Source organism: Clavelina lepadiformis, chromosome 2 (assembly GCF_947623445.1).
Source record: "Clavelina lepadiformis chromosome 2, kaClaLepa1.1, whole genome shotgun sequence".
Lineage (NCBI taxonomy): Eukaryota > Metazoa > Chordata > Ascidiacea > Aplousobranchia > Clavelinidae > Clavelina > Clavelina lepadiformis.
This window is the reverse complement of record NC_135241.1, coordinates 13,800,146-13,825,748: the sequence shown is the minus strand read 5'-3', so window position 1 is coordinate 13,825,748 and position 25,603 is coordinate 13,800,146. Positions and strand designations below refer to the sequence as shown.

The 25,603-nt window shown below is 35.5% G+C and overlaps 2 protein-coding genes across 9 annotated transcripts in view; one reads left to right on the top strand and one right to left on the bottom strand.

Annotated features, from left to right (window-relative positions):
- The window catches only part of LOC143446469 (uncharacterized), a 30,183-nt gene extending 14,772 nt beyond the window's left edge, over nucleotides 1-15,411 (top strand). The window contains exons 5-9 of one of the 3 annotated variants that reach the window (XM_076946112.1): nucleotides 1,107-1,163; nucleotides 3,305-3,511; nucleotides 4,694-4,750; nucleotides 11,173-11,263; nucleotides 15,146-15,411. In XM_076946112.1, coding sequence (XP_076802227.1) covers nucleotides 1,107-1,163; nucleotides 3,305-3,511; nucleotides 4,694-4,750; nucleotides 11,173-11,263; nucleotides 15,146-15,383 — 650 coding nt within the window. In that variant the 3' untranslated portion in view covers nucleotides 15,384-15,411. Of the gene's footprint in view, nucleotides 1-1,106; nucleotides 1,164-3,304; nucleotides 3,512-4,693; nucleotides 4,751-5,616; nucleotides 7,161-11,172; nucleotides 11,264-15,145 lie in introns of those variants that run through there. The other 2 variants (XM_076946113.1, XM_076946114.1) reach the window with 2 other exon arrangements.
- A 1,167-nt stretch (nucleotides 15,412-16,578) lies between these two features.
- LOC143446468 (uncharacterized) overlaps nucleotides 16,579-25,603 on the bottom strand; it is a 31,044-nt gene continuing 22,019 nt past the window's right edge. For 2 of the 6 annotated variants that reach the window (XM_076946105.1, XM_076946107.1), the window contains exons 8-10: nucleotides 25,183-25,380; nucleotides 22,419-22,567; nucleotides 16,579-16,899 (exon numbers count right to left, since the gene is read on the bottom strand). In XM_076946105.1, the coding sequence (XP_076802220.1) occupies nucleotides 16,848-16,899; nucleotides 22,419-22,567; nucleotides 25,183-25,380 (399 nt within the window). In that variant the 3' untranslated portion in view covers nucleotides 16,579-16,847. The other 4 variants (XM_076946106.1, XM_076946109.1, XM_076946110.1 and 1 more) reach the window with 4 other exon arrangements.

The window sequence follows — 25,603 nt, the reverse complement described above, 5'->3', positions numbered from 1 at the left end:
ATAAGCAAATACATATAAGCCCATACAGATATACTTTTTAACTCAGACTAAATTCAAGATATAGTTTGGTAAGGTTAACTCCGAAGGTTAACTTTATTTATATTTAAAAAAAAGAAAAATATAAATAAATTTAACCTTCAGAGTGCCAAACTCTGTCCTGTTTTTATTTTACTATAAAATTTGGTTAGCACGGTTCAGACAACATAAACTTAATTCAGTAATAGTGGAAGTCCAAAGGAATAAAGTATTAAAAATTTCACTCGAAGATTTTCATTTTCAATGAAAAAACAAACATGTTAAGGAATTTTTTTCATTAATTATATACATTTGAATACTAAGGAAAAATCTGCTTCTGGAGCAAAATTTTGTATAAGAAGTAGTTTATATTTTGAGTTGTTTTCAGAGTTTAGGAACGTTAGAGTTTTAAGATATCACTATTAATAGTTTAAAAATTCAAATAACACTATGAAGTTACCTGTGGTGTTTCAACTTTTGCAACAATCTGTTATAAATTTTATAAAAGATTAACATCAGCTTTTTAGATTCATTAATTTCATTACAGTAATCAAAACAACAATCATTGAAACATTTATGCAATATATATGATAAAGCATTAACAATATTTTGCATAATTCCAAATAAACACATATAGATATATACTAACAAATTAATTTGTAATCACGTTTTGGCTGGTTTGAAAACACCCACATTTCCCCCCATAAAACCTGGGTTGGGTTATTTTTTTACAACCCTGTCAAACAGAGTCATGATGACTGTTTCTTTTTGGCATGTTGAACATTTATATGAATTTGGACTAAGATCGCAAAGGAAAAAGTAATATTTACTCGAGTCGTAAAGACATTCACGAAACAAGTTACTTGTATTTAGTAGAAAACACTGGTCACGCGCAAAGTATGGGATTTAAGTGCATTCTATGTCGTTAACGCTCAAATGTGCACAGGAACAAATAATTTGGTATTTAGGATTCGATTATTGTAGGTTTCAGATTCGGAATATTCAATTTCTAGAATGCCTGCCCAGTCCTATCTTCATGTCAACTTTAAAACATGACTGCTTTTAATCTTACCCTGTATTGAAAATTTTAGGGCAAAATTCCATCCCATTGAACGAAATACAAGAGCAAGATTCATCAAATTCCAAAGGTTAGTGATTTTTTTGCATTTTAGTATAGGTTTGTGCTTCATAGTTATTATAAATTGGATTCAGAGATTAATACTGTATGGCAGGGGTGGGCAACCTTTTGAGCATGCCAATTAACTCAGAAAGAAGCTGATGTGTTGCTATCGACCCGTTGACAGTAGACAAATTATAACAACTTACGATTAACTCCCAGGGATAGCACTGCCTACTCCATGTAGGTTTCATCAGTTTTGAAGATTAACCCTTTGCGATCAGGATATTTTTCCTCTAGCTGCCGTCGCTGGTTGCATTAACATACTGGTTCAGTTTGATATGTATTGATGATGTTTTTGCGATTGTTTATAATATTTGTATATGTTTTGTGAATAAGATAATATAAATTCAAATTTCAGCTCAAACAACGGTTTTGGTGAAATTTTGTATTACATCATTATGATGTCATTATTGCAGTGGAAAATGACAATGTTTCAAGCAAAATAACCTTGTCATGTAACTATCACCAGTACAATGTCACCCCATGTTAGCATTCAAATGGCATAATTGAATTAGGATGTCACTATGGTGTGAATTAATAGATGCCACTACGGCAAGACTGAGTAAAATTCATGTCAAAATGACTTTAGCTCATGCACAACGATTAGAAAACTTGGGGAAAATACTGTTTGCTAATTGCAGTGTCATTTTGGGAGATATATACGAAACATAAGCTAATTGTAACTCATTAAAATCATTATAATGATAGTGGTAGTTATACACTAAAAACTAATGGTGAATTGAAAGTATGACCTAGAAAACAGTGAAAGCATGGTGCAGTTGCCATCAATATAAGGAATACTGGTGATCGGTTGAGCAACTGGTTGCTTGCCCCTGTTGTATGATACTGTGAAAGCTACATAATTATTGTAATATACATGAAACCTTGTTCTTTTTAACAATAACTTAAAGTGTGTTTATGATAATAATGTCACAACAAGGGATGTCCTTGTCTGAATATTTTAGTACCTTGAATTCTTCTAATCAAAGTTCCCATGCATTCAAATATTAAGTTTAAGTCTGTATGTGTTAACAAATCTTGACTGACAGTTGCATTGCAGACGTAAAAGCCTATCGTTTTTGGTTATAATCACATTATTCATTTGAGAGATTGCCCAGAAAATCATATATCCATACCCAGCTAATACATGCTCATTTCTCCCTAACAAGAACAAAATGTTTTTGTAAGCAATATCAAAATATTTGTGAAAACTTGAGAATGCCGTTTAAAACTTGCGAGTCACATATTACATTGTCTAAAAAATCATTTAACCTGCAGTGTAAAAGTTGTCAGCAAAGTGTAAAGGTTTTATGATGGTTGGTTGGATTTATGTTAAAAACGTTTGACGTGAACACGAAAATAATATAAAACACAATGTTCTGTGCCAAGTGGTTTCAAGAAACCATGTAAAATTGCCCGTCTGACTCCAACAAAGAGGCCGATTCACTGCTCATCTCCAAAAAATTATGTGGCCTAAATAAAATGCTTGTAGTCATGCCTTGCATACTCCTCATGGGAAACCAGTTCACCCGATGGTGCGTAAGATGTGCTTGTAGCAAAATTGCTTTACCGCTTTGATCTACGCTTTATGTTGTCGTGTGGTAAAGAGTATTTTTACTTCTCTGAGCAACGGGGTTACCGCTACCCTTTGCTAGCATTCATAGAGTGACGTGGTCACCCTGTAGGTTCGTGCCTATGGCGTCAGTCATTGGAAACCATTAGGGTTGCGGAAAAGTATGCCATCATCAAGTAAGTGACGGGGTTGAGTTGCCGTTGCTTTTGCCACCATCTTGTTTGTATTCTTATGTTAGAATTTATGTTCATGTTTAGTTTAGTAGAATAAGTGAAAATAATAGCAAAGTATATGGATATTTTCAACACACTCATGCTAATCAGCAATCAAAAATAAGAAGCAAGCCTGAAAGTAGGAAGGGAAAAATAGGAATGTGAGAAAAATATGGGTACTAGATGCAATGTAGTGGGTAATGTAGCCACGCATATTTGCCTGACTATCCCATGGTTTTGATTCACTTATCAGATCACAGTGAAAAGAAAGTAATAATATTGATTTTTTTATTACCAACAAATTTTTTGTTTCACCATTTGTAGGTATCATTCCTGAATTTGGAACACAAACTCTTTCAACAAAGCCTTCAATTGAAACAGCTATGTTGACAAATTCCGTAAAAAATACATTTCCCCACAATGAAACAAATGAAGGAGAAGATTCGATGAAGAACAGCATCTATTACAATAAATCTACTGTGTCGCAGCAAATCAACTTGAGCTCTACGTTGATCCACTTTCCTACAAACAGTATGTATACAGTTCATTTGTTATGTCATATTTCTAAATAATGCCACCAATGGAAATATGTTTATTTTTGGGTTGGCCAATTTTTGCTTAGCTTGTGTCAGTTTATTGAAAACAATTTTAGATGTGCCATTTGTCTGCTGAAAAACTATGATTGTTCATTGGACTTGTTGCCCGGGATATTTAAAAAAAAAGAAAAATATAAATAAATTTAACCTTCAGAGTGCCAAACTCTGTCCTGTTTTTTTTACTATAAAATTTGGTTAGCACGGTTCAGACAACATAAACTTACTTCAGTAATAGTGGAAGTCCAAAGGAATAAAGTATTAAAAATTTTACTCGAAGATTTTCATTTTCAATAAAAAAACAAACATGTCAAGAAATTTTTTTCATTAATTATATACATTTGAATACTAAGGAAAAATCTGCTTCTGGAGCAAAATTTTGTATAAGAAGTAGTTTATATTTTGAGTTGTTTTCAGAGTTTAGGAACGTTAGAGTTTTAAGGTATCACTATTAATAGTTTAAAAATTCAAATAACACTATGAAGTTACCTGTGGTGTTTCAACTTTTGCAACAATCTGTTATAAATTTTATAAAAGATTAACATCAGCTTTTTAGATTCATTAATTTCATTACAGTAATCAAAACAACAATCATTGAAACATTTATGCAATATATATGATAAAGCATTAACAATATTTTGCATAATTCCAAATAAACACATATAGATATATACTAACAAATTAATTTGTAATCATGTTTTGGCTGGTTTGAAAACACCCACATTTCCCCCCATAAAACCTGGGTTGGGTTATTTTTTTACAACCCTGTCAAACAGAGTCATGATGACTGTTTCTTTTTGGCATGTTGAACATTTATATGAATTTGGACTAAGATTGCAAAGGAAAAAGTAATATTTACTCGAGTCGTAAAGACATTCACGAAACAAGTTACTTGTATTTAGTAGAAAACACTGGTCACGCACATAGTATGGGATTTAAGTGCATACTATGTCGTTAACGCTCAAATGTGCACAGGAACAAATAATTTAGTATTTAGGATTCGATTATTGTAGGTTTCAGATTCGGAATATTCAATTTCTAGAATGCCTGCCCAGTCCTATCTTCATGTCAACTTTAAAACATGACTGCTTTTAATCTTACCCTGTATTGAAAATTTTAGGGCAAAATTCCATCCCATTGAACGAAATACAAGAGCAAGATTCATCAAATTCCAAAGGTTAGTGATTTTTTTGCATTTTAGTATAGGTTTGTGCTTCATAGTTATTATAAATTGGATTCAGAGATTAATACTGTATGGCAGGGGTGGGCAACCTTTTGAGCATGCCAATTAACTCAGAAAGAAGCTGATGTGTTGCTATCGACCCGTTGACAGTAGACAAATTATAACAACTTACGATTAACTCCCAGGGATAGCACTGCCTACTCCATGTAGGTTTCATCAGTTTTGAAGATTAATCCTTTGCGGTCAGGATATTTTTCCTCTAGCTGCCGTCGCTGGTTGCATTAACATATTGGTTCAGTTTGATATGTATTCATGATTTTTTTGCGATTGCTTATAATATTTGTATATGTTTTGTGATTAAGATAATATAAATTCAAATTTCAACTCAAAAAACGGTTTTTGGTGAAATATTGTATTACATCATTATGACGTCATTATTGCAGTGGAAAATGACAATGTTTCAAGCAAAATAACCTTGTCATGTAACTATCACCAGTACAATGTCACCCCATGTTAGCATTCAAATGGCATAATTGAATTAGGATGTCACTATGGTGTGAATTAATAGATGCCACTACGGCATGACTGAGTAAAATTCATGTCAAAATGACTTTAGCTCATGCACAACGATTAGAAAACTATTATGAAAACTTAGGGAAAATACTGTTTGCTAATTGCAGTGTCATTTTTGGGAGATATATACGAAAAATAAGCTAATTGTAACTCAAAGCCCGTCAAAGCCTATCGTTTTTGGTTATAATCACATTATCATTTGAGAGATTGCCGAGAAAACCAGGAACTTATCTTTTATAACTACTATGTTTCTCACGAGGTTTGACTATTTTTGAATCTTGTATTAGGACTTAGGAGGGTTTGAAAACCCAAAATTTGAATGGAATCAGAAGATGAGAGAAGTGGTATTTTCTTGCAACACCCTACCAGATATCTAGGCTGTGTTGCCTTATTTTGGTGAAATACTGGTATACTCATTTCCGTGCATTCAATAATCAGTTCGGGTGCAGCTTGTATTCAAGGGCAGCTTACAATTTTTGTTTTTTACGGCTCATTTAATCGATGGAAATACAATACATCAGTGCTTGTTTGTTGTGGTATCTTTGATGGATGGAAGAAATGCCGATAAATGTTCCACAATCTACAGTGTTTTTAAATGGTTTGGTTGGGTGAAACTGGTTCCACGACATATGGCCGCGGGAAAGTGGCCGCGAACAAACTCACCGGGGTCAACTGAACGTGACGTAAATTGACCGCAGACAAACTGACTGTGACATAAACTGGCCGGCGATCAAATTAACCGTCGATAAATTGGCCGGCGATCAAATTAACCGACGACAAATTGGCCGTCAAAAGGTCAAAATTGTAATTCACTATCTAGTCGCTATCTAGTCACTATCCAGTATGTGTATTGCAGTCAAGGTTGCCACTCGTAGAGTTTTTTGGCTTCTTGTACGGTGACCCATATTCATAGATTTCTTGTCTCTTCTTCAAAATGTCAGGAAGCACATGCAGCAAATCGGACTTCAAAGAAGGTATCAAAATGATCAAGAATTTGCACTACTGCTGCGTCACATACCGGCTTTGGCATTTGTTCCAATACAGCATCTGATTGAGGCTTTTGAAACATTAGAGGAATTTTTGCCTGATGAAATGCTTCCGCTTCTCGACTACTTTGAGCGTACTTACATCGGGCGTCGCTTTCGAACTCAGCTCCGAAGAGACCCGCCATATTCACATGACTTCTGGAACGTCCATGTTCGGGTGTTAAATGGCGAAGCCAGAACCAACAACAAAGTTGAAGGTCACCACAGTCTAATAAACAGGATGTTATCAATGCAACACCCAACCATTTGGAAATTTATAGAAGCTTTAAGGAAATTGCAGAACATAAACAAAAAGAAGATTGAGGAGCTCTGTGCCCAAGGGCCTCCTGCCAAAAGGAGAAAATACAAGGATCTGGATGCGCGACTTCAAACCATCGTTGAAGATTTTGCAAATCGTGACATATTAGATTTTCTCAGAGGCATCGCCCACAACCTACAATTTGCGCAATAAACTTCCTTGTTTGTCAAATAACAGCTTGTGTAAATTTTAGTGCCCATATTATGTAGTGTCATATGTGTTTTGCAGTGAACGTCTTTTAATGTTGTTACTCGTATTTCTCGTATTTCCGGAAATATTTCTGTTTATTTCAATAAACGTTTCAATGTGTATTGAAATAAAAAAAAATTTTGTTAAAAACAAAGGAAATAGTTACAAACAAATATTTACTTTACATATCATATACTACCGAGTTTAAAATTTTGACCTTTTGACGGCCAATTTGTCGCCGGTTAATTTGATCGCCGGCCAATTTATCGACGGTTAATTTGATCGCCGGCCAGTTTATGTCACAGTCAGTTTGTCTGCGGTCAATTTACGTCGCGTTCAGTTGACCCCGGTGAGTTTGTTCGCGGCCACTTTCCCGCGGCCATATGTCGTGCTCCCGGTGAAACTGTATAGTTGAAAAAGTAATATTTTCTTATGTTAAAAATTATGTTTTAATGATTGCAATTTGTCTGCGTAATCAAAACAATTCACAAAAATTACTAGGTAGTGTGTGTTTTCTTTACACATGCACATGCTTCTTCTGTTGTTGCGCCTGTTGAGTACAACCATTTAGAAGTGATTGGCAACGTCGGGAAAAAAGCGAGTGGCAAAAGATGAGCTCTTCTTTCATCGAAGAGCAAGAGCAATATTCTTTTTAAAAGAGCGGCTGCCCAGCTCTGCCAATAACGACAGAAACTACCTGGCTTTTTGGGCAGCCAAAAACCACCAATCCTTTGCATCCGAGCCTAAGAGCGAAACCATCATCTTCTACGGACATTGGGGAACACAAATATACCTCTCCTAAAAACCATCTACCAAGAAAATATGTTCTTGAGAAGTTGCAGCTATTCAACATTGATCTTGCTTACTACAGCTTGTAAACTCATGACATCAGTTTCAAGCACCTTTCAGAGCTTAAGAAGGCTGAAATTGCCAACGCTTCAGTCTTATCACCAACGAATCAGCATCTTCACCAAAGATTCCACATCAGGTTTTTGCAACCTGATCCTGGAAACCTTTACCTGTATTACCAAGACTTTGGCAGCATCTTACAACTTGCAGCAAAAATACCATCCCACTTTTTATTATAGAAATTACTTGTCATGCTGGGACCCTGTATTACTCTTAATGCTAAGAAGCAGTCGTTGTCAATGTCATCTGTCAACAAAAACGATTTCTCACACTCAAACCGCAAAGCATGGAGGATATTTGATAGGTTTTTTGGCTTGTTATTTAACTCTCCTACATGCCTCCTCTCTTCCAATGTTATCGCCTGTCAACTGGTGAAAATGATGAGGTGAGAAACCACAAGTTATCTAGGCTTGTGGCAAAGGAAGTAACTGTCTTGGAAAAGATGACAACAAAAACATCTCAGGCGATTTTTCTCCAGAAGAGTTCGTCATTGCTCTCCACCAAATAAAGTTAGGTAAAGTTTGGCCCAGACAGCATCAAGTTCTCTTGCCTGCAGCCCCAGAAATTCCCAAAAATATAGAGATGAGCCAATGTTGTCAACTCGGTATCCAAGTAGGTAGAGCGGTGGGGTTAAAATAATGCAGCCTCAATCCCCAGTGGCACTACCGTTGTATTGACCTTACCAGACCAGTGGTCCTGACAAACATTTCCAAACTCGGGCAACACAATATGCAAAAATAAAAATGACTGTGTCTTTTGAAAGTTGCAGTTTGCAGTTGGTGATAACCGGGACTTGATCGGTGAGGAATCATCCCCGGGTTTAAGTCAAATAAAACTTTTTTCAGTGCAATGATAAAATCATTCCAAAAACTTAGACACTGCTAAGGGACTCGAACACCTATCGACCCTTATCTCTGTAAAATTATCGAACGGCTATTCTACACCATGTCATACACAATTACCCATAATTGATCCCTCCTTTTGGAGCAGGCTGAATTTGATCTCTGAAAGTAAACCTAACATCTGCCTTCGTAACAGTATGGCATCGGACCCATGCTTGCAAGCTGCTTCGTCAGTTTCCAAAGCACTTAAAGTTAAGGTCAAGTCCAAAAACAAGTTGACCTTAAATCAAGGAGTAGCTTTCAGAAAATATACTGCTGAAAGGATTTGTACTAATACATAGTGTTTAAGCAGTTATTGCCATAAATTATTGGCAAAAAACACAAATTGATTGCTTAATTATGACGTTTCTTATTATGTCACAATACCAGAAATATTAGGGATGACTCAGGTATTTGGACAAGTATGAATAGAATATTTCCTGTGACATATAAGTAAAGAGTAATAGGTACCGGGTAACAGCTTATAACAGGAACATTTTGCATCAAATAAGCCTAAATTACTTTAGTTTGATCTTTGGTGTATTTGTACTTTGGTTAATGTTAATGTACCAACAGTACAGTTCAGTCTTGGCTGTTGACTCTAGCATAGTCCGATTCCAGGAACTGTGGTAAAACAAAAATGTGTCTGTTTACCAGTTTATGTATTGTCTTGTGTGACATTCCTAGCTAAAAATTAACATTACCTGCCACTAATCACCTATCTATGTAGACATGTTTCATCAAAATGGAATTAGTTGGCTTACCATACCTAATACAAACCCCCGTCATCAGGTGTGTGGTTTTTACATTGCGACACCATAATGGCCACCCTCTACATTATAATAGGAAGCCAGATTTGCGATACAACTTTGGCGATAACTTCTTAACCACTGCATATTATAAAAAAATCCTTTCACCAGTTTTGTAAAATCCTCTCCACCCCATTTTCCATGTACAATATTTAGGCGAATAATATAAATGTGTTTTATGCTTTTGTAAATTGTTTTTGGTCACTTCCGCGTCCGCGTGTGCCCCCGCCTCTGCTGAATAATGACGTAAATGTAATTGCTCAGTTTTGTTTTCGCAATGGTGCTGAGTTTAGTTCAATTCACGTTACGGCTGGAGAAGCTAGTGTTTAAAAACCATTCTAGGTTTGTCTGTGTATTTTTGTTAGCAGTGGCAGATAGATCAACCCTTTTTTACAATTGGTTGTTACAACAAGAGAATCAGTCAAATTCCAGAACGCGTAAGTGAACTTAAATTGAAAGACTACTTAGGTTCTGTATAGCCTACCTAGCGCCCAAGCTATCGTTAATGAACAGCATGTCTTGGAAAATGATCCCCTCCAATGTTTCGTATTTCTCTGCTAAGTGCACAATCGCCATGGAATCTGCGTAGACAAATTTACACAGGCCGGGTTTAACTGCCTCCACGGCAGGGTTGATGATACCTAACTTTATCAGCCTACTTCCAGAAGTGGATATTGAAGCTTAGCAAACCCAAAACTTAAACTCAAATACTTGGGTTAACGCTGGACTGATTGCTTTTGTTCTGCCGAAAATTTGAGTTATTGCAAAGATATTCAAGGACAGTTGTTCTTGCCTTAGTCCATTTAATCGCCAAGTACTGTGCACCTATCTGGTGTCACAGTGGCTCTTAATATCATAAATGATGTCTTATGTATGGTGACTGGAAGACTGCGTCCCACACCATAAGTTTTGCCATATTTTGCAATATCAGACTATCACTTCCCAGGATGACCCGGGTATAGCTTAGCTGCCTCCGAACTAGCTTGAGTCAGTTTTGTTTAACTTTCGAGTGGCAAACTCATTGGGTTGTGAGTGTTGTGCAAAGGAGCAAACACGAACATGCTATATTCGATTGCTCCTTTTGCCATGTCTGATACAGAACCAGGATGCGTGAGGAAAGATTTGGAAATTAGGTCATGCTTGCCATATCAGTTGATCTACCAAGAACCATATGGTTTAATTTATTGGTTTCCAAACTTTTGGTGCTCTTCAGCTACATTGACAATAGCCAGGTCAAAAGGATCGACCAATAAAGAAGTTTATATATCAGTTGCTAAATATAAGCTATTTAGTTATTTAGGACACATTACTTATAAAACATTCAATGGTTTTGGCTCATTACATCTTTAAGGTACAGTGAAACAACTTCCTTGTTAGTAAAATAAAACTAATAATAGGTAACTAGATATAAATCCTAACACTTTTTTTACTGGTGTGTGATCAGTGATCAACGTCTTTGACATCACCCCTGGTGTAATTATATCACTGACCTGGTCTGGTTACAACTTGGTATCTCTATAGCTTAACTGGCAAAAAATCGTAATTGTTTAAAGAGTTCCAGAGTCGCTGTACCCACGATCCTCCTTGAGAGCATGCAGTAGGTTTCAAAGAAAGAGAGAGACATACTGTGTTTCTTTATGAAAAAGTTTATGCATGGGACTTATTTTCTTTTCTATTTTACCTCACAATTGCATTATTTTTATTTTTCTAGTTTACCTCACAATTGCATTAGTTACATCTAGCATTGCAGTCATGCTGTTTGTTTCATCTGCTTGGTGTTTTAAAGAAACTCTGCAAAGATGGTACGTTATGCAAATGTGTTTCTTAAGTCACATATTGGCATTATTTTGACGTAATTGTGCTATTTCTTAAAATTTTTTGCTCATAAGTTTGTTTCTGTTAGCGAGATTTTATTATTCAGTAGAATCCACTTAATATGACCAACCGTTTATATGACCATATTTGTGTGGTCGGAAATTTTTTAATCAATGGTTTTCTATCAATTTTCCGCGTCAATTTATGCAACTTGACAGTAACAATAACAGTGGACATAATAAACCAGTTATTTTCTTTTGTTTTTGCTTAACCAAACATTCAATTTAGGAAATTTAGTCATTTTGTACTTACCTGGTGTTGTTATACAGTACTGTAGCAACTTTGGTTATTGTGACCATATGGATATTATGACCAATATAGTCTGGTTCCAAGGTGGTCATTATAAGCAGAATTTACTGTTTAGAAGTTCATTATCTCAAACCTGATATATATGAAAAGAAAACTTTCCAATAAAATAGATGCTTTTTATGAAGTATTTTTTTCTTGACTATTAATATGACGGTGAATTAACTGCATGTAAAATGTCAATGTATGAAGATTATCTTGCAATTTTACAACTGTCCGCTAATGATATAATTAACCGCTACTGTCACCATTGGTAAGCATTCATGGTAACCATCTTGTCATTATTGTATTTGGCCTTATCACAAAGGTTGCATTTGCTTGAAAATTTTTTTTTGTTTTTTTGATCTTGAGAGTAAACTTTTAGTAGTTGACTACAAATGGTTACATAGGTCCTTGAATCTGCAAAGTATTGGTAGGTCTCTCAATATGTGGTAACTTTAACCTACAACCTCAGTAGGAGGCCTAATTGTTTAGGTTGTCTACCATTAAATTAGTAGCTATACTCAATATTTTACAAAAAGCTGTTTGGGGCAGGTTGAAACATGATGACTAGGGCAAGCTGGAATATGTTTCAATTTGCCCCATCCTTGTCATATATTTCATAAAAGATATAGGTTAATTGCAAACATGCCTACTTAAATTACCCTAATTGTGAACTAAATCTACACACTGTTTTTAATTAGATACGAATGCAAATGCCATTGCTGTTTGTTTTTGTAGATTTGTGATATTTTGCGAAGCCACGTGTATGGTATAAACTGAAAACAAGTGTAACTAATGAGACTGGTAATTTAGCCTATATGCTTTAGACAATAGCCAGATCGCATTAGTTGGCCATAGTCGCTAATTGTCACATCACACAAATTGCAGGCAAACTAATATTTGATCCTAACAATGAGGATGAAAAATGTTGCATTAGCAAGGTATATCATGCACTCGAATAATGTTATGGATGAATAACAGGAAGACTATTGCATTTCCATAAATTGAGTGCCACACATGTTTGCCTCAAATTCCTTCCTACATGTAGACTTTCGGCTAAAGGTTAACAAATGTCTTAGTCACTAAGAGCTTTAGGGTATAGTGAGGGGCAAGTCCAAAAATAAGTTGGCCTTTAAATAAAGAATAGTTGGCAGTAAGTATACTGGAGAAAGGATTTTTAATAACATAAAGTGGTTAAGTAGTTATCGCCAAAAATATATGCCAACTTTGACAGCTTTTATGTTAGAGATGGCTGCCATTATTACGTCACAATGTACAAATAACATTCTTTTAATGACTGAGGTTTGCATTAGGTATGGTGGCAGTGGTGTCTACAAATGTTGATCAAAGCTGCAAAAAGTGAGTCCACCTATGTTTTGGCCTGGAGTAACCTGTAGCCTGGCTCGAATTGGTTAAAGTAGCATGGAACAGTGTCCTTTATATGAAAGTGCTAGTACCAAACTACTTTTTTGAAACAGTATCAGATACCGGTACTGTTGGTATATTTTTTGTCAAGTACCAGTACCGACAGTACTTTCAAATTACCAACTACCCACCTCTGGTAAAAACTATTTAATTTAAGGCCAACTTGTTTTTTGGACTTGCCCTCACTTTGATTTTAATGAAATAAAAATCGTTTTCCACTGGTGTAATGTGAACCCTGAGATATTTATTTTTGCTCGGAGAAAAATGTTAATGTTTAACTTGCCCCATGTCTTGTTCCAACTTTCCATCTCTGGGAAAAGTTGAAACATTTGACATCATTAAGGAAAACTAAACTTTTTTAAAAAACTTGTCACTGTAATCAGTCAGCTGGTTATCTCAGCAGGCAGATCGTGCTTTATTCTGAACTTCTTTTAATTTTTTTTTTGTGGCAAACCAACGTGAAGAAATTTGAGTTTAGAAAATTTTTGGTCCAACCTGCTTCGGTCTCAGTAGCCGAATGGTTCTATCGCTGGGCGCCATACCGTTGTAATGCCCTTGTACAAAGCATTAACGACACTCAGTGGACCTGGTGGACAGTACTAAATTCGGCTAGTGGTATAAAAAAATCAAAAAGTTATAAAATAAGAAATATATGACTAGCTCGGTAACCGGAGCTCGAGCCATGAAGAATCATCACATTCCTCAGTCCGAGGAAAAACATTATTATACCCTACCATTTTATTTTTGCTTTATTGCCAAACAATCCTGTTGTTTACATGAACTGTGGATTATGCTTAGTTCACCTGAAATTTGTTAGTATTTCCTTAGTCAGAAGTTCTCTCAAATGTGGTTTGGGTGTTGCTATAGTATCGTCCTGGAAGTTCTGAAAAATGGTGAATCGTAACAAGAGATTCCTATTGTCGTTTAACCGCATTATGTGTATGGCGTGTGCCATACGCTAAACTTTGCGTGTGTACACATTCAAACAATGGCTAAAGACAGTCTTACATGTTCATGTTCCCAAATGCAATTAATTAATTAGTTATTATGATTTAATATTAAAGCTACTTAGTATCAGAGAATGGAATATTGCTTCGTGAAAACTAGGATCATCAGAAAGATTTTGCCCTGTCACAGAAACAATAGGTTTACCAAAGAAAGAAAAGACAGTCTGTAGTGCTAGAAATATTACTATTTTCTGATTATTTTGTCATGTATTTTAATTATTAATACTGCCTGCAATCGTTTTTTTTTTTGGTTTGCTGATATATATCGCTAGTACATTTTTTTATATTTATCAGCTCAATCGGAAAGTTCAGATTTGATTAACGCGTTAGATCGTCTTGAGCCATCTTTCTTGTTATAATTGTCCAACGATCGCTTGTATTTTGTGGTAGTTGGTAAAAAAAAACATACGGTAATGTAGTGTTAGTGTAATACATAAATTTATGAATAGTCTTTCATGGTTGAACTGATCGGGGTTGAGTTGACATGGAACCCCGTAAGTCGGATCGCTAACATGGCCCCGGCTTACTGCAGTCACGTTCTCGTGGTTATTTGCCTACAGTTTTATCAACTTGGTGTTAATGAGCTTCCATGGCATTCAAAAACATCTATTGTCAAATTTAAAAAAAGTTATTTTTACAATGGTAGGCCTATTGGTGAAAGGGTTGCCATCGGTTTGGACTGAAAAATAAGGACGACTAGGAAACGAAAGACGAATACTACCTTAAACAGTGCACAACAGAAGGCAATCAATGTTCCTAAAAAAACGAAACCTATTTGCAGGTTCTTAATTTTGGTACAAAATAGTATACTAAAGGGGCCAAAATGTCAAAAGTAGGAACCTCTACCCTAAAAATAAGCACTTTAGTATTTTCTAAGACATTGTACTTGAAATAAGCACAAATCTTAGAAATAAGCACAGAATGGGAACCCTGTTTACATCCCATCGCTTAGATGAAACATTAACACTTAGTTGTTTAATAGTAATTTTTTCAGTAATATAGTTTGTAATAATCTAACGTTTTTTTTGTGACTTTGACAGTACCTAGTTACTAATATGGTTACCTTTACTGACGAAAGTATTTCTTTAGTGCTACTACAACTTGCCATCGACGCAATCATGTGGTATCTGCTGAAGAAGAATGTGTTTGTTATGTAAATTTGGATCCTTCTGAACAAAGTTTGCTGCAAGATCCAGATACCTGTGAACGGTTTTGTGACATGAAAAAGGAACTTCAAAGTGAATATGAGACTACAAGCAGATGTCATGTACCTGCTGAGTGTATGAGTTGCCCCCAACAAAAATGTGCTTCTAAATTTGAATTTTAAAGACTAAATAAAACTTTCTTTCGAATTATTTCTCTGCTACTTATTTTGTACTCTAGTACCTACAGCTATCTCTGGTTGTCAGACAACGTGTCTGGGTTAATGTAATCCGCTTGACCTAACTTCTATGAAAGCTATGCGTCCACTATCCTTTTCTGCCAACACTACTTGCAGACAAACAGTAGGATAAAACTGAAGCGTTTTTTCGAACTCATGAAATATAAGACGTTCTGTTGTGTGGTACAGCACTTGCATTTATATATCACACCAATACCAACAAGAGCTTCAGTGAACCTCTATATGGATCAAAATTGGAGAAAAACATCTGAATTTTGATCTGTTCTGTATAACACTTTCTCACCACTAGAGGGCGTTCTTATCATAAACAGTGCAATAAGACTAGTTTATCCAGTCATTGTCAAGCAACAACATCAAACTCAGTGCAAAGATTCTACCTTATTTAAAGTTATTCTTGATTCTACATTTTCATCACTGTAGGGTGAACTGATAAACTCCTCCACTAAGCCATCCACACAAAAATAAACGGTTTAAAAATATTTAACAGTTTTTCGTCTTCCACCACCAGAGGTCTATATAATAAAAATCCACTGTGATCCACTTAATGTGATAAATAGTCCGAGTCGGAAACTGCACACGGTACCAAGATATAGCTCGCCTTAAATTTTTGTTTTTTTTTTCGCTAGGGGGCCAAGTAAGTCAACGAGACGGAAATCCTTGCACCAGGCGATACATTGTGCTCATACACTTTTATGTGCAATGTTTCAATCTCATAAAGGTATGAGAGTGGTTTTACGCATATGAACCATAGGGCATCCCACAAAACCAATCAAACTCTTACCCTATTAATCGTCTTGTTTGCTCTCTTGAAAATATTTAAATTCAATGCAGCGGGTTAGAGGAACCCTCAAAAACAAAAATGTATTTCTAACTTTCTTGAAAAGAAGTTGTTTCGTGTCATATGTTTGCAATAAACACACTGCACTGCCATATTACGTATGACACATTTTACACATATTACTCATTTCTGTTGTAATATCAAAACCTTTTGGCTGACAAAAGGTTAGAGTATTCTAACCGCACATGTCGTGTTTTGTATTGTGTAACACGTGTCCTTATGCTACATTATCTAAGATTTTTCACCACAGTACTAACGATTTTGCATCGGGAAACACAATAGCCACTTGACACACTTCAACTATATTAGTACGTCGGTTTGGAACTCATTGTTTGAATAACGGATTTAACTACGAAAAATACACTTGTTCAAATATTCAATTGCATCTAACTGGAGACACACACACAATGCTTATTTCGAATGCCAATTATATAAATTGTTACAATTTACAATCACGACCGCCACAACATATTGGGCAAACACCACACGAAGATTTAATAAAGAACCAGGTTATATAGCTTTGATGATCATCAGTCGGCAGATCAGATCAATCAACAGTTGATTTGAAAATCCTCCACTTCATAGGCTGAAGCCGGTGGAAAGCTTTGTATTAAACAGAATAACTATTACAATAATAATAATTTATGTAGGCTACTGTATACTATAATAAGGTTCCTGCAGCAAATAAGGCCCTCCCACCCATATTTTTTCACTGAAAGCAAATTTGATATATATTACAGTTGATTTTGTATACCGCAGTAAAATCACATCAATTAGTTGAGTTTGGCCTGTTTTCGTCCAGTGGTTTGGGTGGAAGAAAGCCAGTGGGTAGAAAATGGTGGCGTTTTATAATTTGAGTGCATTTTGAATAACGTTAGTTAATGGTACAAACGCACATAACTTAGGCATTTTGTGATAACAATAGCTCTTTTACAAATTTAAACATATGCTGATACGGGAAACAAAATTTTGTAGCTTTAATTTAGTAAACAAGAGTAATGCTGGTAATAAGGCCCAAGCAAATGACTGTATGTAAACCTAGGCAATTTCTCATAACATGTTGGTATAGTTATCATGAACCTTATTTGCTGCTGATTGCGAATTGTTGTAGCAAATATTATTATTGCAAAACTGATTTCACTGTGTTATCTTGATGCTTATCCTGTGTTTCTTTGATGTTATGACAAGTTAAAGTTCGCTTATGCATTACTTGTGTGAAGTATTACACAACAAACTCATCTGTCATAATGACCGCGTACACTGGCGGCTATTGTTGGAATATGAGCGAGGATGATTGATGGTTGATAACTTGTTTTACTTCTGCTTCAATGATATGAGTTCTCATTTCTCAAACGGCGTGACAATGCTGTTAGTTGCTTAATTCTGTCTATATATATTACTGAATTATAAAGTTACCATTTCATTTATTATCAGAGACGAAGGCTTTCACCTTCGGGCAAAGCTTACTGAATTGAATGTTACATTGCACCGTAGTAATCAGTGAAATCAATCACGTAAAAAGGGAAGATTGCACACATTACATCAGTATTTATATGGTTCAAACGAGGTAATTTATCTGACGTCATTAAGGAGAATTCAAGTCCGGTCAACAACTGAATTGCAAAATCCCAAAATAAAATTCAAGCATTTCGAAAAACAACTCGTGCTGTAATCGTCAAAATGTTATTGCCAATCGAGATGTTGGTATTAACTTTTTCATGCAATTTATGTGGTTAGGGACTCTACTCCATGGTAGGTCTAGTGTAGCAAAACTTACCTGTAGGCAGTTTTATCTTGGATTTCATTAGAAATTTCTTGTAAATAACTTTTTTTTTACAAGACTGTGCTGGGCCAAGTTGTTATCTGTATTGTTGGGCTTTATTACCTTCATGTGAAGACAATAGGCACCAAAAATTGTTTTTGGGTTTTCAAAATTATTTAAAACCAACTACACTGAAGAAACTGAAAATGGAATGTAGTCATTAACCTTCCCTACAAAACAGCTAAATATGGGTTGAAAATTTAAATTATTACAGAGTTAAGTGTATTTAAGAATTAGGAGTCTTATTTGTTGCAGGTAACCTAGTGAGTATGACTTCTGTACGTAGCTTATATCAAACTAATATTTAAATAGTTCTAACTACGTCTAGAATTTAGGTTTGTCATAAACGTATCAGATCATTTAATTTTCACCGTTAACTGTGCTGAGCGAAACTTGTAATGCCATCAGTTATAGCACTGTACAATTAAGAGTGTGCTCGCAAACAATTGCAATTAATGAAACAGCGAAATGGGTCAAATCCTCAATGGGCTCAAAACCAGCGGTGTACCAAGACCCAAATATTTCGGCTGAATCATGCAATCTAGTACTTGTGTCACAAAAGTGAACGAAATAACATCCATAGCCCGTGTTCTTATATACCGTAGCTAAGGAAATACAAAAGTTGAAAAAACGTCCACTAAGTTGTAACTTGCAACAGAAAGATACATAAATCAGATAGTTATAGATTTCCTGTTACGTGTAACAACAATTAGGCTATATCCTCCATTGTTACAGTTTTCCTGAAGTTAAGGTATTGCCAAGCATGTTTTTAAAAATTATACTTTGGTTTTTGGCCCAATGGTCAGTTGGCTCGGTGGCCAAGTGGTTCCCATGCTAACCTCGCAATACTTCTGGCCTGGGTTCCATGTTTTATACACTATACAGTGGCACTATACTGTTGTAATGCCATTGGGCGAGACATTAACAGCACTTGCTCCTGTTCAGTGGGCATGGAAGGCAGTTTTCAGTTCAAGCAGTACTATACAAAATCAAAAAAAATAAAAATGTGTGACAATCGGAACTTGTACAAAGACTAGTTCAGTAGAAATAGCTCGACCGATGATGAAACAGGTTTAAGTCGTGTAAAGACTTTGCTCAGTCCAAAGCAATGTTCCCTCTAATTTTTCACGAGTCTGAGCAAACACACTAACTCCCTGAGCGGTCCCTTGGACCACTGTGAGCAACATCAAACGTTCCACGTGCGCACTGTGGCCATAATTATGCGTTTATTTTATTTTCAATTCAGGTTGGATTTTTTTCTTGTGCGCAGCACAGATTTTCTGTGCGCGGAGACCGTGTCAGCAGTGCGCATTTGCGCACACGCGCAGCTTAGAGGGAACATTGGTCCAAAGGTACCGACACCATACCATATCGTTTGAAAATAAATTCGACCGAAAGCCGAAGTTAGGCATTTTTTTCCGATTTGGTATAGCCATATTTTACTTAAAGCCACCAAACCCCTACTTAGTTAAGTTTGTGGCATACAGTTCCACCTGTGTTGTGAGATTTCTTCAACTACAATTACCTAGTTTTGGTATGCACATTTTTCCTGCTTGCACATTATTTTAAACAATCCGCGTTTGAAAGACATACAGTTTTAGATAAATAAAGTGTGGTTGGATTATGGCTACACTCCTGTACCGCGCTTTTTCAGTTCAGCATTTTAGCAACCTGTGAAGCTGGGGTGAACACACCACATATAAAACGTCCTGGGATACGTAGTAGTTACTAGTTATTTATATTGTATAAATAAAAGAATTAATCGACAAAAATTTACAGACTATGTTCACAAACATTAAAGATATTTTTAATAGCAACCTAAATGGCAAGTAACGTAACTTGATCACAGCAGCAAGAAGTATCTTTAAGTGCACAAGAAACAAAAGGAAAAAGAAAATTCCTGAAAAAGAAATTCTATTCTGGGGAATAGAATGCCTAAGATTTCTCTTTTTCCATTGCTCCTTGAAACAAATAATGAGGATTTAATAACACAAAGAAATTAGCGTCGCTACAAGAAAGCACATACTCCTGCGCAGCTATGCCGTATTTGTTTTCTTAGCCACTGTTACAGTTATTGCTGATTGTTAATACACGAGGGGAATATGCAACGTGGCAATATTCTTTTTGACAGAAAACTTCCAAATGTTTGTGGCATTGCCATGATAAAGCTAGCGCCTGAAACTGATTTTCTAAAAACGTCTCAGTTTTTCACAAATTAATCTAGTTATACATTGCAAAAATATTTTGCAGGCATACTGGTTTACTGACTGAGCTTTTAACAAACATGTAAAAGGTCGCCAGACGATTTTCTAACATCTTCACAACCAGTTTGAAATATTTTTGTACAACACGTACTCATATGTCTGCAACATAAATTCCTCAGCAATTCTTAAATGATTCTGCATAAAAACCCATGTTCATCCGCAGTCCAATGTTTCCGATGGATAGAAGTGAGATGCATAACAAGACAAGACATAACAAGTACTAGACAACTAGCTGGAAAATCGCAAACATTTAAAATAGGGAGTTATAATTTAACAAAAGCCATCTCTAAACAACAGACACGTTTTAGACGCTGTGCATTCAGTCCCCTTACTTTCGTGACATATTGTAAAAAGTGGTTATGATTCGAGTACGGTTTTGTCTCTTTGTCATAATATCTGTTATCAGTTTTCAAGGAAGAATATACACAAAATTTAATTTGTTAATGATACAGTTTGCAGACAGAGTACTTAATACAGTTTGCTCCTGCGGTTCAGGTTTTTGTCTCTTTGCATTTAATGGTTCAGTCTGATACAAATTAAGACATAATGGTATTGGGTTCTGATTCCGCTTCAGTTTTCACTCCCATTTGACAATCTGTTTTTAAGTACTTAGCGTCTCAAAGTTACGAATGAGGTACGTGTGGTTAGTTCTTCAGGAGAGTTTCTAACTCCAAAGCGACTTTTATCCTAATTGCATTCAGCTGACGGTAAACAAGACAATATGTCAAAACATGGTGAATATGCTCAAACAAACGAATTTTATTATAACTACCTACATGGCACTGTTATTTTTATGCATTTCTAAAGATAATTGACCTGATCTACATTTGAGAAAGAGCCCCCTTAGACGCAGAAAGTGTGCTGAGGGGTGGTTGAAGTACTTCAGTCTTCTTATTATCAGGCCCACTTGGGCATTTGTTGTGGACAGTCCATCTTGTAGCCTCTCCAGACCAGTATCATCGGCATACTGTAGCTGGAAAATGTGTTCATTAAAAGTCTTTGTTTGTGGAGTAAGACAGCGGGTATACAAGAGGTTTCCATCAAGACAGTATCTGACAGACACTTCATTGTCTGGGTCAAGCGTGCGTCTTGTGTGACTGCCGCCACAAATTCGCAATTGATTCTGATGAAGGTCTTTGTCAGATTGACAAAGCCAGTGCATGGTGTTCTTCTCCTGAAGCATGGAGTGGATTTCCATTGCGTTATAATTAAACAAGTCCTTCTTTTGCCGTTTGGTGACACTCAAAACTTTTTCGGCAGTTATAGGGATTGTGGATGCCTTAGTTCAGCAGCTGTGCCTGGTTAAGGAAGGATATGCTCTTGTAGCGAACTCAGCAGTTGATGTTGAGTCTGTTCAGACTTTGCAGTTTAAATGTTTAGTCATTGTTTGTTTTTCCGAATGGAATGGCGGATGTTCATTTACAGCTGGCTGCATATTAGCTGGTCATCAGTCTAGTATTCTGCACCTCTCAGTACTTTAGTTACCTTCATGATTTTGACATTTTCTTGATGTAGTCGATGAAGTGCCAGTGTTATGATTTTCAATGCATCCAAGATGTCTTGAGTTGAAAGATAGTGTTAGCAATGGCGAGACAATATTCCAAGTATAGCTCAAGTAAACGAAATACATTTTTACTGAACTCTTCACTGCCATGTCTTCTAATCATACCTTTAATAGAATTTGACCCGACACTTGCATTAAATTCTTCTTAAAAGGAGGGCGGAACGGAGTGCTTCTTATTACATATTTTTGTCTTAATCAAATGAATTCAGTTTTGGTGCATAGGCACTAAAGATGGAAACACAGTAATCATGAGCTAGTGGAAGTCGAAGCGAGATTAGCCTTTCACTGATGCTAGCAGGAGATTTTGATAATGTTGAGAGCAGCTGTGAGGATGTTTATTGACTGTTATTTATACCAATACTAAAACTTAAGTTCAATGTTCTTGCAAAATGTATTAGGACTAATATTAAATGTAAGAATAAAAGATTAAAATATGAGCAAGAACAAATAGATAAATGCATTAATTTCTTACCTGTAACAAGATTTTGCTGTAGTGGTGAAGTCATGAAATTGCTCTGTATCAATTGTGTTCATAGGAGGTTTCATAGAAGTTCTTGGCCGACCATGTTTTGCAACAAATGCAGATTTTGTAGTGGTAGTAAAGTCACTAGAAGACCTCATCTAAAGTTTTCAATAAAAAATAATTTAGCTAGCAATGTGCTAAACCAAATATGTTGTTTTTGTATTCAACAAACTCGGCTCTATTCATGTCTATTCGCATTGACTCAAATCTTTACGTCAGTTGAATACACCAGTATGCTTGGCTTACTTTGCTAACTTAATAAATTAACTGTTCTTTACTTAATCCTTACTAGTAGTATAAGACAACTAGTAATCATTCGGGTACCTCAAACGCCTTTTGTTTTGTTTTTCCTCATCATCTTACTTTGTTATGATCAACATAGCAACATTACCTTTGATTGAAAGCCTGTTTGTCTGCCAGTAGTTTGGCTAACAGTACTAAACATATTTCTCAAGTGATTGTCCTTTACATCTCTGAGAATTAATTAATGCAAACCTGGATGCATAGGAATTTTAAAAGAATTGCAGATACAGTGAGACCTTGTTAATCCGGACCCCGAACAACCGGAATCCCCGTTATCTGACACAAAACTGCCGGTAACGGATTTCTTCCAATACAATTTACCCCTTTAATATGGAAACCCCGCTGTCCGAATCTGACACAAACATTTTGAAACAAATGTGCTAAATAAATAGCAATAAAATCCAATAAACCGGCTTATTAACAGTGAAGAGAAAATGATTCACGATTGTCCTAGATATAGTAGTTTGTCGACGAACACAATAGCCGATTATTATCTATGCATAATAATGTTGCAGTTTCACTCTTTAAACTCGTACGCATACGCATACACATACTTTGAATTGGAGCAAGGTGAGTACTGCTTTTTGAACATGGTGCAATGTTTGCAAGATTGATTGATTTTTCGCTTTCCGATAATCCGGATACCCCGTTAAACCGACATTTTATGACGAAACGAAGTGGTCCGGATTAACGAGGTCTGACTGTATTGCATCAGGCCCGACATAAAGGTATGTAGTAGTATAATAATTACGTCTAACAATCCACATTTTTAGGATTAAATCTATTGCCTCACTCAATACTGCTCCAATTGTGTTAAGCTGGTCCGTAAAAAGCATGATAAGATTGTTAAACTGCCAAAATAAAAAAAACAGCAATATGTAAGGCAGCATTTTAATATCAAATCATAGTAATGCGGTAGCTTAATATCGTTTAAAATAGTTTCGCTTAGACGCTAGCTTTTCTTATATCAGCATGGAGCAATTGGCATTGAGCATCTTCAGTTGTTTTAATGTTAAAACACGATACTATCACTCACTACTGGTTTTGTCAATCATCCAGTCACTCGGTATCATTTCAAAGAATAGTTACAATAAAATTTATTTTTGAACTGCTATTGTTTTCTGCTTATGCTATACCATTGTGTTTAAAATATTTTTCTCACCTATAACGTTTTTTGTTGTGTATGACTTTTGCATGGTTCTGACTATCAGAAATGACTTATACTTTATTGTCATTTAATCTTTACTGTCAAGTTTCAGCAAATGATATTATTTTATTATGTTCAAACTGTTAATGAAGCATAGACGCGTGCGCAACCATTTTGACCAATAGTAACTTTTACTGCAACTGTCCTAGTACGGTCGATTGGTTATAAATCTTAGAGTTGCTTTAAAATATGGTAATAAAAATGTATGGTAGCATTTTAAATGTTAACTTTGACAGTAAATATTTAGCTTGAGCTAACTTTATCATATGTACTGTAGGTAACGGTACTTGGCAAAAAATGTATTGACGGTTCCAGTATTCGGTACTGTTTCAATAAAGTAGTTTGATACTTTGTCGGCACTTTTTGTGCAGCGGATCCTCTATTATGACCCCGCTAAAGGTTACCCTAGGTCAAAAAATATGTGAAACCACTCGGGGTTCTGTCCACCTTTGACTGCAGCATAAGATGGCCTACAAAGTAAACAATGCTGATATGGAGTATTGTATCATGATAATGTCATCATGGATCCCTTGATTCAGTTATTCATGTGGAATTTTATTTGACTGCGCCAGTGTTTTTATATAAACTCAGAGATAGCTCTATGTATTTAAAAATGAAAGTGACTATATTATTTACTTTTCTTAATGACGTTTAGCATATTTAAATCTTTCAATCTTATGCAATAAAATGTCATTAGCAATTTCATCGATTTACAAGAAGTTTATTTAACTATTTATATAAAGAAAACTTAGTAATTTGCTCATTGGTGTGATGTGATTAGTCTGTAGTGGAAACTAGACAGTTCAAGTGCACACTGTCTCATTTTTGATTTCCATTTCCGAACCCAGGCTGTTTTAACAAATTGAATATTCACCAAATTGTTATCTTTTTACACGAAAAGACAAATTTTCTCTCTGTAGTGAACTGAAATGCTTTAAAAATTAGTACTGGCTCCAAGAGAGCACGTAAAATTATGGGTTTCAAATTTTGCCATGAATTAAATCATACAGATTTATTGATAGCATGTAGTGTAGTACATGTTTACATGTTACATACACGTTTTCAATGTAGTTTTATACAAATGCAACACAACTCACTTAAGCCACAGATAACTACTACCAACGCTCCGAAATTCATATCGTTCATTCACAATAAAGTTTGATTGCAAAGAACCTTAGAAGAACTTATAAATTAAATCATTACCTTTGGAGATAAATGAAGTTTTTTGTATGCCTCATGAAAATCTCCGAATCGTTGACGATGATTTGTTTCCCATTGTTTATAAACAGATTTATTTGTTGTCATGTCTTGAAATGCTGTATGTGCTAGAGTTGATTTAGTTCTTGGTCTAAAAGTTGGATGAGTGGGATTGAGTGTAACGTCTTGAGGAGCAAAATCCACCTAAAATAAAACTACATAACAATCAACAAACAAAGATACTGTAAAAGTAATGTAATAAAAATTTAAATAAATACCAAGTGCATATTCGCATATAAACTTCACTAGGAGTATCAGACCTAACATTTTTAAAAGATATATTTTACAAAAAAAAACACAATCTATTGAAAACTATGCATTACATAATGTAAAAGTTGTATTAATTTTAAAGTAAATACAAGTCAAA